Below are 14,354 nucleotides of genomic sequence, written 5' to 3' on the forward strand. Positions count from 1 at the left end.
CTCAGCTAAAAGATAAAGCTGTTCTTTCTTTGACAGCCTGGTGCAATGGAAAGGGTGATGGGACCGCAATTTAAAAGACTGGGATCAAATCAAGACTGTGCAATTTCCTACATGTGTGATCTTGGACAAGGTATTTACTCTTACTGATCCTCAGTTTTTCCACCTGTAAAATGGGACCATAACATTTGCATTTCCTACTTCATGGGATTGTTTTAAAGTTCAAATAGGATAAAGTGAATCTACATAAATGTAAGGTATTATGTTGAGTTTGCACTTTAAACAAACAAACAACGAAGGAGGTGAGCATTTTATTTCTAGATCTAGCAGTACCAGATCTTAGAATTCATCCAAGGTGTCAAAAAGCCAGTCTCATTCAAATCATCTTCCCTGACATTAAAAATGCATCAGACAGAAACATAAAAAGTCACAAAAAACCTCATGACTTGCTGAAGCTATGAAACAGTTCAGGTCAAGCGTGTAAGTCACAAAGTTAACATAAAAGGCAGGCAGATATTGGAAGGAGTTGGTGAGAAGGAAGGACTCCCATAAACAGTAAGGGAAATGAAACTGTTGTGTCTGATTATTTCTCTTTAGGCTTTCTAAGTAGGGACTGAGGATTTGCTAGAAGCAAAAATGATCAAGCTTCACATACTTCATCTGGCCACCACAATGGTAGCTCAAGGCTGGTCAAGCATCACTGCTGTCTCTCCAAAGTAATCTGATGGCCCAAATTTTCCAATCTCCACATATTCCTCATTATCAGACCTGAAATGAAGAAGCTGTACCCTCCATTATGGCAGAAAAGTCATCTCCTAGCTGCCTCCAAACTACAATTTTCTCTCCATCTTCAAACTGGACAGCTTCTAGCATGTGAACCACTGTTGGTCATTCCCATTTATCCAGTGATTCCAAGATGAAGACCTTACTCAGAAATTCCTCATACATCTTCCATTTTCTCATAGTATTACCCATCAAAATGCAGCTGTAGCAATCCCTAGCAACATCCCCAAGTTTGAGGTTTGTCTTGGCTTTAATGATGGTAGCCATTGGTGTGCCATAGATTAGCACATGTTCTCTCTATTAATGTATTTGCATGAAAATTTTCCATCTGCTGATAGATTTGCCTTCTGGTTGTCAGAAATTTAAAATTTAAGTAATGTTGTTTATTTCTTTGCCTTAGTTGTTCCCAATCCTTGAGCTCAAATTTATTGGCCAAGTAAAATAAACTGTTTAATTCTGATACTTATCTCAGCAGCCATTTCTTCTCCTTGCTTTAGGTAGGACTCAAGTTTTTCCTCGTCCTGGTTTTGACACTCAGGGACAAGACCTGGACCTATGATTTCACTGATATAGGGTTATTAAACTCCCTCTCCCAATGCTAGTTGTCTAGCTGGGGTAGGCAAACTATGACCCAAGGGCCAAATGTGGCCGACTGCATGTTTTTGTACAGCCCTTGAGCTATGGAATGCATTCTTAGCCCTTAGGCCATACAAAAACAGGGGGCACCATTCTTACCTTAAAGGCCTCTAGATCTGCCCTTTCTTCACTATGCCTATCACCAATGCCCTTTAAAGATCAAACAAGTTATTTAAGCTGTCTGGGCCTCAGTTTCCATATCTGTAAAATGAGTAATATGAACTGGATGACTTTCAAGATCCCTTCCAGCTCTAAATAGATGATATATGATCTCCAAATGCCTTATCTCATATAGTGATAAAATATAAGCTCCTCAAGCCCTTGTGGAAGAAACAAAGGTAGGGACAAATATCAAATAATTACTATTAATAATTATACCTCCCCCATGCTTCAATTAGTTGCATATGATTGTTCAATTATCTGTGACAACTGTCATTGTTAAAAGGTCTATTGTTGTTCAGTTGTGTCCCACTCTTGGTGACCCTATTTGCAATTTTTTTGGCAAAGACACTGGAGTGGTTTGCTATTTCCTCCTCCAGCTCATTTGACAGATGAGGAAACTGAGGCAAACAAGGTTAATTAACTTGCCCAGAGTCACACAGCTGGTAAGTGTCTGTGGATAAATTTGAATTACCCTGTTTCCTTATCTTCCTCTCTCCAAACTGCTTTTCATTTCCTTCTGTGTTTTATGATTTTTTGATATTTTCTTTTGTATTTCTTATATTTCTTCTAAAATCCTAGATAATCAGTCTCCCTATTTATCCACAATGTTTTTTTCAGATAGCTATTTCCTTTTCATCTATTCATTTATATCTCTATGCATTTATGTGTATGTACAAAAGATATAAACACACACACACACACACACACACACATTTCCCAATCCCCCTGAGTGTTAGTGTTTTCTTCAATTATCCTCAATTTCTCCTCTGTGTGTGTGTGTGTGTTTTGTTTGTATATAGTTCTTTTCATTTTGTCTCCTCCATCAGACTGTGAGCTACTTGGAATGGACAGTCTTTTGCTTTTCTTTGTATCCCCAGTACTTCACACAGTGCCTGGCACTTAGAAGGCACATAATAAATGCATTGTAACTGACATATACACCCCTCCCTTATGCCATCCTTGTCGGAATTGCTTCTCATTTTCTTTCCTTTTTATAGGAAGCTAAGTTTGTCATATATAAACACTTTTTTGTGTGAAAATTATAACAGAAATTTAATTCAAATAGGCTTTAGGACTTGTCAGTTATTTTTCTCCTAACAAGAATTTATTAAGCACCTACTGTATGCCAAGCAATGAACTAGGTTACAGCAACAAAGACAAAAACCTACCTTAAAGAAGCCTAATTCAATGAAAGTTTTTATCCTTATTTTACAGATGAGGGATTGGAAAAGAAACAAATATAGAAACAGAAGTAAAATGACTTGCCCATTACCACAGGGCTAACAAGCTATTGCATCATAGATTTAAAACTAGAAGGGACCTCAGAGATGATCTAATCCTGTTTCCTTAGCTTACAGCTGGCAGCTAGGTAGTCCAATAGATGGAGTTCTGGACCTGGAGTCTTAGGAAGATTTGAGTTCAAATGTAGCTGTGTGGTCCTTGGCAAGTCACTTAACCCTAGTTTGCCTCAGTTTTCTTAACTATAAAATGAGGATAATAATAACACTCAACTCCCAGGGTTCTTGTGAGGATTAAATGAGATAATAATTGTAAGGTATTTAGCACAGTGCTTGGCACATCGTAAGCCCTATTTAAATGTTATTATTGTTTTTGTTGGTATTGTTATTATTTATAGATAAAGAAATCTTTCCAGTCTTCTTACATCTTACTCCCTACCATATACTTTTCAATCCAGTGACACTGGCCTGTTCCATTAACAAGACACTCTTCTCAGCTCTAGGCATTTTCTCTGGCCATCCCTCATGCCTGGAATTCTCTTTCTCCTAAGCTCTGACTACTGACTTTCCTGACTTTCTTTAAGTGTAGCCTAAAATCTCATTTTCTACAAGAAAGCTTCCCTAGCAATTCCAATACTTTCCTTCTTTTAATTATTTCCTGCTTATCCTGTATGTAGCTTGCTTTGTATATATTTGTTTGGACTTTGTCTCCCTCATTAGACTATAAGTACCTTGAGGGCAGGGATTGTCTAGTGTCTCTTTTTGTATCCCCAGCACTTAGCACAGTGCCTGCCTACTATGTAGTAGGTACTTAATAAATGTTGATTGTATTGTAAACCTTAGACCCATAGAAATGAACTGACTTGCCTGGGGTGACCCAGATACTAAGCATGGAGCCAGAATGCAAACTGAAGTGCTCCAAATGTAAGTGCTCCAAATGTAAGTCCAGTGTTCCCTCCACTTAACTATGCTGCTAATATCAGAGCTCAGATTCAAACCCCTATCTCCTAACTCCAAATCTATTATTCTTTTCACTGCTCTTTCTAACCTTCTTTCCATGCTGCCTTCCATGATGATACATAAGTATGATAAATAATATCAATTATTAGATCATTATGAATTATAGAACATGTCAAATATTCAATTCAACAAACATTTATTAAGCATCTACTAAGTACCATGCACTGCTAAGTGCTGGGGATACAGAAAGAAGCACAAGATAGTCCCTGCCCTCAAGGAGCTTACAATCTAGTGGAGGAGACAACATGCAAACAAATATACACAAAGCAAACTATATGCAGGATAAATAGGAAATAATTAACAGAAAAGGCACTGTAATAAAGAGGTAATAAAATGTAGTTTTATTACTTTCAAATATATATTAACTAGCATTAACTACTAATAAGGTGAATTATTAATCCAGCCTTAGAACCAGGAAGATCAGGGTTCAAGTCCTATCTCTGACATGTACTGGCTGCTTGACCCTGGCAAGTCTTGTAACCTCTCAGTGCTCAAGGCAACTTTCTAAGATCATAAGTTAAAGGAAAGTACTGACCTGCATTGGGAGAAGGAGTTTCTCACATGGGAGTCTGCTACACCAGTATAATCATAGGTCTAGTCCTTCTTTCTAAATGTCATTTTTTCTAGAAAAATATTTATAAATGACAACTTAAAATATTTTATAGGGATTGGATATGATCACAAACTGAGTGTGTGTTCACCGGTTAACAATACATTAATTCTTTAGGGATCATGAAGCCCTTGAGTGAATTAGAGAAGCAATTCCTCATTGGCACACATATCAGGTGGCCTTTAAAAAGAAAGTCCAACAAATTACTATGTGTGAACGTAATGGAATCCTGTTGTGTTGCAAGAAATGAGGAAAAGGATGAATATGAATATGTGGACCAATGCAGAACAAAATGAGCAGAACCAGGAAGACAATTTATACAATAATAATTTTGTAAAGATGAATAATTTGGAAAGACAAGAATTCTGATCACCACGATTTCAGAAAGTCGGTAGAGAATGATACCTACCAATTGACAGAGAGGTGATGGACAGGGTGCAGAAAGGTATTTTTTTGGACATGGCCAGTACAGGAATTTTTTTTCTTGACTATGCATATTTGTTATGAAGGTTTTGATTTTTCTTTTTCTTTCATGGGGAAATGATTGGGAGGAAGAGAAAATAGAGTTTTGTTCATTGAAAAAAATTTAATTTACTTTAAAAAAAATAGTGGAACAGTTCAATAGTTCAAGAGTCAATCAATTCAAAGGAGTCCAGGTATAAGCCAGACTCAAGGAGAAATACAGCTTCCAATCATGTGCATAGAATGCACAGAGCCAGACTAGGGACAGATGTGAGATGTGAGAAATTTGCCACATGGAGCTGGAAGATCATGGGTGTAGACATCTGCCACAAGGAACAAGGGGTTAGAACTCCAGGAATGGTGCTGTGTGGGCCAGTTGGGCATGAGGAATGCCAAATAAATGCTATATTGCTAAACTCCCCCAACCTCCAACTACAAGGTTCTGTATATCCCCCACCCGCCTTGATTTCCTTCATAGAAACTCAATTACTCTTTCTTTGGGAACAGGGAAAAATCTGTTTATTTTTCTTTGTTTTTAAATATTAACTAAGTCTTTATAAGCAGTGTTAGCCACAGGCATTTGCTAGTCTGGGTATGCTTAGTGTGATTGTAGTTAGAAGGAGGAAATGGGGGGTGAGGGGGAATCATTCCCAGAGACAGAGGAAAGAGACAACTTTAACGCTGAAGTGTTTTGCCAGAGTATTGTCTCTGGCTGGGGATTCAGAGCCAAAAACAGAAAGAATTGTAGATATTTGTTACAACTTCCCAGAGCAGAGAGAGAATGTTTATATGGGGAAACTCATCCAGGCAATGAGTCAATAGTAAAGTGGGGAGTAAATAGGGAATGGCTGAACAACCCCAATCACCACACCAGTACATCATATCCATATAAGTAGATATACCATATATGAAAAGTGCATAGAATTTTTTTTTTTGGAGAAAGAGTTACTAATAAAAGCTCCAGTAATAGGGAGTCTATATGGAAGAGGTGCCATGTGACATGATCTTTTATCCTCTCTGGTGCTTCCCTGCTTAGGGCACTACAATTATCATCACCCTTGGGGCATACTCAGTCTGTGAACTGCGATGGTCATTCACAACCATCGTAACTTTCTCATTCAGGGCATTACTGTGGCCTGCTGTTCCCCATGAGGCTTCCTTAAGCAAGATGCTCCTGCTTCCATACCCACTGTAGATTATCTCTTAGCTTACTACTTGACGTATTACTATATTCACTCTTCTAATTCTGAATTCTAGGGTAATCCAGGGAGCGCTTTGGATATTGCCTCATTAATTACTAATTACATCTAATTAATCAATTAAGATCTGATCTCCCACTCCAGCTTATTAAATATTATTTATTTCACAGGGGATAGGGACTAGAACTGTGATTTCATTAGCTTAGAGAACTCCCAGCAAGGACACTCCCTCTATCAATACTGGTCCATACCTTCTTTTCAGCTTTATGTTCTTTAGTGTTGCCTAGAATACTGAGAACTTGGTGACTTGCTCAGGGACACAGAATGATTATGTGTCATATTGGGGACCTAAAAGCAGGTCTCTTTGACTTTAAGGTCAGCTTTCCATCCAGTACATTGTTGTTAAAAAAAATTGTTGAAAAACCTCCTTTCCCACATATTATTGTTCAAATTTCTATATCAAGACCCCCGAATTTAGGATTAAATAAATGTTAAGGGTATTACATTATTAACAAAGCAAAACCATAGACAATTATTTACAATAACTTACAATTATTTTTACAATGTTTCAGCTGTGAGAAAGATCATAGCCAGTCACCTCGAACAATCACTGTAACTGCAGACGAAACCTTGTCATTTCTGAAAATACAGTCCAAACATCTAGTTTACTCAGAATACCAAATAAAATAGCTTCTCAAGTATTCTTATCATCCTTTTTACAAGGTAAAGGTTAAAACAATTCTATCAGGAAAGAAATTCTCTTCATCTCCTTTCTCCTTGCCTTCTCCAGTTTCTTTTAAGCCATTACTCTTAACAGACTTCTTGTTAAATTCTCTTTATAATGTTTCTTCACACTGTCTAGAGGAAGTGAAGTGGTACAATATACAGAGTGCTAGACCTGGGGTCAGGAAGACCTGAGTTCAAATTTGACCTTAGGCCTCAAACACTTACTAGGTGCATGGCCACGGGCAAGTCACTTAACTTCTGTTTGACTTATTTTTTTTAACTGTAAAATGGGACAATAATAGCACCTATCTCACAGAGTTGCTGTGAAGATCAAATGTTGTAAAAAGTGTTTATCACAGTGCCTAGCACTTAAATGCTTATTTCCTTTCCTTTATAGTGTAAGTTAAACAAATCTCTCAAGAAAGTTTTTGTTCCTATTTTTCTCCTACCTTCTCTGAAGTTTCTTTTCAACCATCTCCATTAACTCTGTCTTCTCAGTCTCTCAAAAACTGTCAACCCATCTACCAAATCCTCAATATTCCATCTGGCTGTAATGATAACCTGCATAGAAGAGGCTATTGGAACCAGTGTTACATATATCTCTTTAAAAGAAAAACTGTTGGACTATCAAATGTTTTATATCCACTTGACTATTTACATAAACTTAAAAGAGTCAAGAGATGCAGCATGATGTAGTCAGTACATGGAGAGCAATCCTTGAAGTCAGAAAGATCTGAGTTCAAGTTCCTCTTTGACATATACTGGTTGTGTGACCCGGGCAAATCACTTAACCTCTCTGTGCCCCTAGTCAACTAGCTATGACTATGAGTTGCAGAACTGTTGCCAATCTGCTTTAGTAGGAGTTTCCTTACCGGGAATTCCCTACAACAAGAAAATCCTTTGGGACTAAAAGGATAAAGATTTCCCTTTATATATTGAGATTTTTACTTCCATAGTTTGGACCACCCAAATATCAGGGCCTTTGCTTAAATTATCCAAATATTTAATGTAGCATTGACACAATTTTTAATGATTTCTCTTGCACTTAATTTTGGAATACCTATTTTATCAAGTTCCATCTCTGAGGCCTACTGGCTATATGACCCCAGCAAATCACTACCTCTCTAAACCCCCTGCCCTGCTAGGGGGACTTTCTTCACCTGAAGTTCTTTACATCAATGAAATCATAAATCAAGACCAAAAACCATTTTTAACACTCACACTAAAGTTAGGGCAGTAATGCACTTGGACTTAAATTGAGGTAAGCAGACATCCATCATTCCCCTTTATTTCTGCCACTGACAGCTGCAAGCATTTATTAAGGGCCTATTAAATGTAGGATCTTCTGTTTATGGGAGACAGTTTCCATGTCTCTAAAGTGAGAGGAATGGAGTAGATGATTTTTTTCAGCAGTGTATGATTGATGAGCCCATATCCTCAATTGACTTTCAAAGGTTTGGGCATTTTTCTGTGAAACCTTTAACCCCGTAACCAATGGGAAGACATTATCCAAATGAATTCACTTAAAAAACAATTAAATACATGGGAGCCAAAGATAAGATTTACTGTCCTGCCAAAGAGATGTCAGGATCAATATACAAACCTCAAATTGTAATATAATACACTAGATCCTGAGTCACAGAGGAATTTCTCCTGGAGCCCAGGATTGTACTTTACTATCAAAGAGGAGACTGTACCAGCAGAATGGGGTCAGATGAAGGGAAATTTCTCTAGAGTGATATTTATGGATGGAAAGTAGGGAAGAAAGCACAATGGGATATCACTCATGTAGAATGAAGGATCTAAGTCTGGACAAAAGAAACCTGTGATGTATAACCTATATCAAATTGCTTTCCATGTCAGGGAGGGGAGATGGTGGGGGGGGGGGAAGAATTTAGAACTCAAAATTAAAAAAAAAGTGAACATTGGTTTTACATGTAACTGGAAAAAATAAAATATTATAAAAACACAAAAGAAGTCTGTGAGAAATTGTAGACAGAGTAGAGTGAGTTGAGGAAAGTGAAGAAATGAGAAAAAGACCATGAAAGGATCACAAAGTTCGAACTGGAAGAGGCATTAGAGATCACTTAGTCCAACTGCCTCACTTTGCCAATGAGAAAAACCAAGGTTCAGAGAAATTCCATCAATCAATCAGCCAATCAAGAATCATTTATTAAGGACCTACTATGTGTCGGGCACTGTGCTAAGCACTGGGGTACTTACAAGCAGAGGTGTCCTGGAGCCAGCTCTAACTAGCTTGTGAGAGCTGACTATTCAGTTTTCAGTGTGAGCATTTACACCTCAGAAATCAGCAAATGCTACAAATCAAGGCTTGATTTATTATTTTGTTGATTGTCTAGACTTAAGAAAGTGATGGAGAAAATGTTAGTAATGCAGTTTAAACTTAAAAGTGTGTCTTGTATGGTTTTTTGGGGTTTTTTTGTGGGGACTTGTTGTTTACTAGCATACCTCTGGGTACAAGTATAAAAAAATGAATAATCTCCACTTGTGAGGAGCTTATATTCTAATTGTTGTTATTGTTTGTCTTTTGTTCTCAAAGAGGACCATGACATCAGGAAGGTGATGCCATGACTTGCAAGCGAATTAGATCTAAGTGAGGGAGGGCTGTGCAAAGTCATCAGCCCCACTTTCTCCTCTGGAGCCATCTGGGTCCAGTGGCAAGATATAGATCAGGATGACTGGTGATGGCCCCGGAAGGCAGTGGGAGACCTTTGCCTTTTTACGAGAAGACATCTAATAGAGAAAGAACAACGTATATAATTACATACAAGATAAAAATAAAGAAAATAAATCAAAGTAGCTAAATTGAAATGTAGTTTTAGGAGGGAGGGCACTAGTAGTTGAGAGGATCACAAAAGCTTCATACATAGGATGGTGCTTGAACTCTGCTTTGAAGGAAGAGAGGAAGGTGAGGAGGTTCATTCTAGGCTTGGCAGAAAGTCGGGTCAAAGGCAAGGACATAGGCAATGGAATTGTCATGGTAGGGAATAGCGAGAAAGCCAGTTTAGCTGGATTGCAGTGTAGGAGGGAGAGTAACGTATAATGAGGTTAGAAAGATAGATTGGGGCCAGATTGTGATGGTCTTTAAAAAACTAAACAGAGAAGTTTATATTTTATCCTAGGGGGAGCCATAAGTTTATTGAATAGGGGAATGATATGGTCAGATCTGCTCTTAAGGAAAATCCCTTTGATAGCTGAGTGGAAGATAGACTAGAGCAGGGGACAGACTTGAGGCAGGAAGAAGGCTATAGTCCAGGTGAGAGGTGATGAAAGCCTGAACTAAAGCAGTAGCTGTTTGAGTGGAGAGAAAGGGTTAGGTGCAAGAGATATTACTGAAGTAGAGATAGAAAGGTTTAGTAGCTGATCAGATTTAGGGGGTGAGGGAGATGAGGAGTTGAGGATATTGCTGAGATTACAAACCTGGGAGATTATCTTCTCTAGTTATGTTGAAGCTGGTTGTTCTTTTATTCTATAATATTTATGTGGCCTGATACCTGCTAGAATTGTGCTCAATATCTTCTGTACCTCTACAAAGACCCTCACGGGGCCATGCTGCCACACTGATTTCATCCTTATTTGTTTGATTTCAAACTAATTAACCCAGAAAGATCTGGGTTCAAATTCTGCCTCAGACACTTATTAGCTACAGGATAAGTCACTTAACCTTTATGCTCCAGTTTCCTTATGTGCAGAATGAGGGGGTTGGACTGGATGACCTCTAAGGTCCCTTTCAGTTCTAACTCTCTGATCCTATGAACTCAGCAGTAGACCTTCCTTGTCTCATTTTCATCCAATTTCATATTTTCATGAAAGTGAAAATGTTGGTTCTAAAACATATCTTGCCTCCTTCCCTTCAACAGCATAATTGGGTTATATTGAAATTACTGATTGATGTTTTTTTGCTATCCTTGTCCTTTTGACTTCCTATGTGTAAGGAAGGAAGCACTGAGTGACTGTGGGGGGCACCTCTGTACCCTGGATGACCGAGTCATGGCTTCTGAAACTAAGGGAACAGTACAGGCCTGACAAAAAAGTCCTGGTGCTCCAGGGACCTTGTTGACAATGTCTAATGTGCTAATTCTGAGTGGGGGGGTTCCAGAGGGGTGACCTTAAAAATTGTTTGAGAAGGTATGTCTGAATTTCTCCAGGGCTTCTAAGAAGGTTCATTTGGTAGGAATCATAAATAAAATCAGCACTATGAATAAATCAATAAATGAAAAAATTCCTCATTTCTAAGGTGCAGGCTCCCTGGTGCAACTATTACAGCAGGCTGATTTTAGATAGGAGCAGCTGGGTGGTGAAGTGGATAGAGTGCATCTTCCTGAGTTCAAATCCCACCTCAGATACTTATTAGTTATTTGGCCCTGGGCAAGTCACTTAATCATGCTTGCCTCCATTTCCTCATCTGTCAAATGAGCTAGAGAAGAAAATGGCAAACCACTCCAGTATCTCAGCCAAGAAAACTCCAAATGGGGTCACAAAGAGTCAGACACAACTGATGTGACTGAACAACAGACCTTAGATAAAACAATTAAAATAGTGACCAGCCTCAAAAGCTATCTCATGACCAGCAGTTTATTGTAATTATTTTTTCAGTATGAGATTTAACAGGATAATTAGTCAGCAAACATTTATTAAGCATATACTAGGTGCTAGAGAGAGAGACAGAGACAGAGAGAGAGAGAGAGAGAGAGAGAGAGATCCAGAACCTGTCCTATGAATGTATGGCCCCTTGAGGCCAGGGACTGTTTTACAAGGCTAGCTAGATTTTAGTGACTCCCTAACTAAAGCTGAGGTGGGCAGATTTTGGTTCATGTAAAACCAATGTAAAACTATTTCCAAATGAATTGATATTTAAGCACCTACTATGTGCTAGGCACTGGAAATGAAAACAAGACAAAACAAAAAACTTCAAAGCTTTCATTTTCCTGGGAAGAGATTTCCAGAGGCTTAGAGCTTTGATGTCAGGGTCTGTTTTGTTTTTGTCTTTGAATCTCCAATGCCAAAAAACAGTCCTGTGCACTTAGTAGGTACTTTATAAATTCTTGCTGAATTGGAAATAAATTACCTTTTGCCATATTTTACATAAACTGCAAACTTCCTATCAAGCTATAACTTCACTTAAGTCTTACTGACCTTGCAAAACAAAATGCACCTTGTGACAAATCCACCAACAAACATTAAAAAACTACTACATGCTAGGCACTATGCTAGGCAGCGGAGACAAAAAGCCCTGCCATCAAAGTTTACAAACTAGTGAGGACAGACAAGATAGATAGATTGATTGATAAATCGATCTGTATATATACACACACGTATATAAAGCATTGGGGAAAAGGCACTAATAGTTGGAAGGATCAGGAAAGGTTTCATTTCAAGTAGAAGATGAAGCTGGAGCTATGCTATGAAGGAAGCTTAGGGGTTTTAATAGGCAAAGGAGAGGATGGAGTCATTCCAGGCATGCAAAGGCATGGAGATGGGAGATCGGAAATCTGTGTGTGAGGAAGTGTACCATGGCAAATTTGACAGAATCATAATGAGTATGAGAATAATGAGTGATAAGGTTAGAAAGGTAGGATTGGGCAAGACTGTGAAGGGCATTAAAAGTCAAACTGAGTTTATATTTGATCTTAGAAGCTAGGAGTAATAGGGACCCCCTGGAGTTTACTCCCAGTCAGATCAGTGCTTTAGGAAAACTACTTTGTCAGCTGTGTAGATAATCAAGTAGGGAGAGATTGGAGGCAGGGAGACTAAATAGGAAGCTGTTTCAATAGTCTAGATGAGAAGTGATTAAGTACCTGAGCTAGGGTGGTAGCCACAAGAGTGGAGAGAAGTAGACAAGAAGATAGATGTGAGAGGTTCTGGGGAGGTAGGAGATAGTTGGCAACTGAATCCATCTAGAGGGTGAGTGAAAGTAAGGGGTCAAAGATAACACTGAGATTATGAACGTGGGAGACTGGAAAGATGGTGGAGTTTGGAGGAGAGGGTGGGTTCAGAGAGATAGATAATGAATTCTATTGTGGACCTGCTAATCCACACTGCAGCAGTACTATCTAGGAACTGCAAGCCTGCCCTCTTTCTGTCACTCTCAATGATGTTATCACTTTGAACTATGAGGTAAGATATCAGAATTACATCTGCCAGAGAACCTGAGAACAGTCTGGTGTTAAAGAAAAGACCAAGGTAGTGAAATGAGGAAACATTTTCATTTTTAATGGTCAAGGCATGAAGGGTTAGATCTGATGGGAGTTATGGGTAGATTCTAATGACGAGACCAGTCAGAGAACAGACAGGCAGGAGGTAGCAGGAGAGGCTGAATCCCAGTATAGTGATGGTTCAGTGGTGTCAATTAAAACTCTCTTCAACAGACAGGAGGAAGTTGAGAGCCTGCTCTCCTTCTTTGGGTCCACATAGGAAATTTGATAGTGTCAGTGTTTTGCATATAGAAGGCACTTATAAATGCTTGTTGGATTGGAAGTCTTTGTGTGCAGGCAACCAGTATAGGCTGATTTTTTTTTTAAGAGTAAACAAAAGCCGCAAGAGGGTTCAATACTGAAATGCTGACTACTGATGTGTTATTGACAAAGTGAATATAGAAGAAATTTGGATTCTTTTAACTAATTAAAGATGTCAAATCCAAAAACAATTCCAGGATTGGCTTCATTAATGAGAAGCACAAAAACACTTGAAATCTCATCCTAATGAAAACAAGTCCATAAAAAAGGTCTTAGGCATCCTGTAGTCCTCACTAAGGCAAAAAAAAAAAAACCCCAAACACAAAAAACCCAAGAAACAAACAAACCAAAAAAAAACCCCACCAAAACCCAACCCTAAACCATAGGGCATTTTAGGAAGGTAGTTGTGGGAGGCCTTCAGTCACAGCAAAATATTCAATTTAGGAAGACTAGTATGTCGACTCAAAGCTTCACAGACCATAAGGAGCTAATTTTTTGATGTCTAAAAGAAAGGACCCTAGCACCTCAGTTGCCCAACTCAACAATGTGCCCTTGACATTGTCAACAACCTTGACATTGCACTGAGCTACAGAGGCCAAGCCAGATGGCTTCCATCTCAACTCTCTTCTTGTCCAGTCACCATCCTCATCATTTTCAAGGCCATTTCCCCTTGGTCAGATGGAACCTGGGAAGAAAAAGGAGTACAGATATTAGCATTTATGATGGCATTGTTATTGTTAGGTTCATTTTGGGGACTAGGGGTTAGGGAGTAGTGTCCAAGAGATCGAAGACTTTTGGATAGAGAACTGGAAGGGAACTTGAAGGCCCTTTAAATTGCCTTACTTTAGAGGGCAGGAAGTGGAGAGGCCAAGAAGTTAAGTGGCTTGTCAAAGGTCACACAAGAAGTGGCAGAACTGAGATGTGACTACAGGTAGTGACTCCAAATCTAGCACTCTTTCTACTGCACCATGGTTGTATTAATGAGAGAGAAAGAAGATGAAGAAGAAGAAGAAGAAGAAGAAGAAGAAGAAGAAGAAGAAGAAGA

General features: G+C 38.7%; 1 protein-coding gene and 1 pseudogene across 1 annotated transcript in view; both read right to left on the reverse strand.

The window, feature by feature from the left end:
- Positions 1-295: 295 nt before the first annotated feature.
- Positions 296-6,012, reverse strand: LOC114049114 (annotated as a pseudogene).
- Positions 6,013-13,041: 7,029 nt separating this feature from the next.
- Positions 13,042-14,354, reverse strand: part of SCPEP1 (serine carboxypeptidase 1) — a 30,391-nt gene continuing 29,078 nt past the window's right edge. The window contains exon 13 of the mRNA XM_027870511.1: positions 13,042-13,994. Within this exon, the coding sequence (XP_027726312.1) occupies positions 13,926-13,994 (69 nt within the window). The 3' untranslated portion in view covers positions 13,042-13,925. The remainder of the gene's footprint in view (positions 13,995-14,354) is intronic.

Source organism: Vombatus ursinus, unplaced genomic scaffold (assembly GCF_900497805.2).
Source record: "Vombatus ursinus unplaced genomic scaffold, bare-nosed wombat genome assembly UNPS02014797.1, whole genome shotgun sequence".
NCBI lineage: Eukaryota > Metazoa > Chordata > Mammalia > Diprotodontia > Vombatidae > Vombatus > Vombatus ursinus.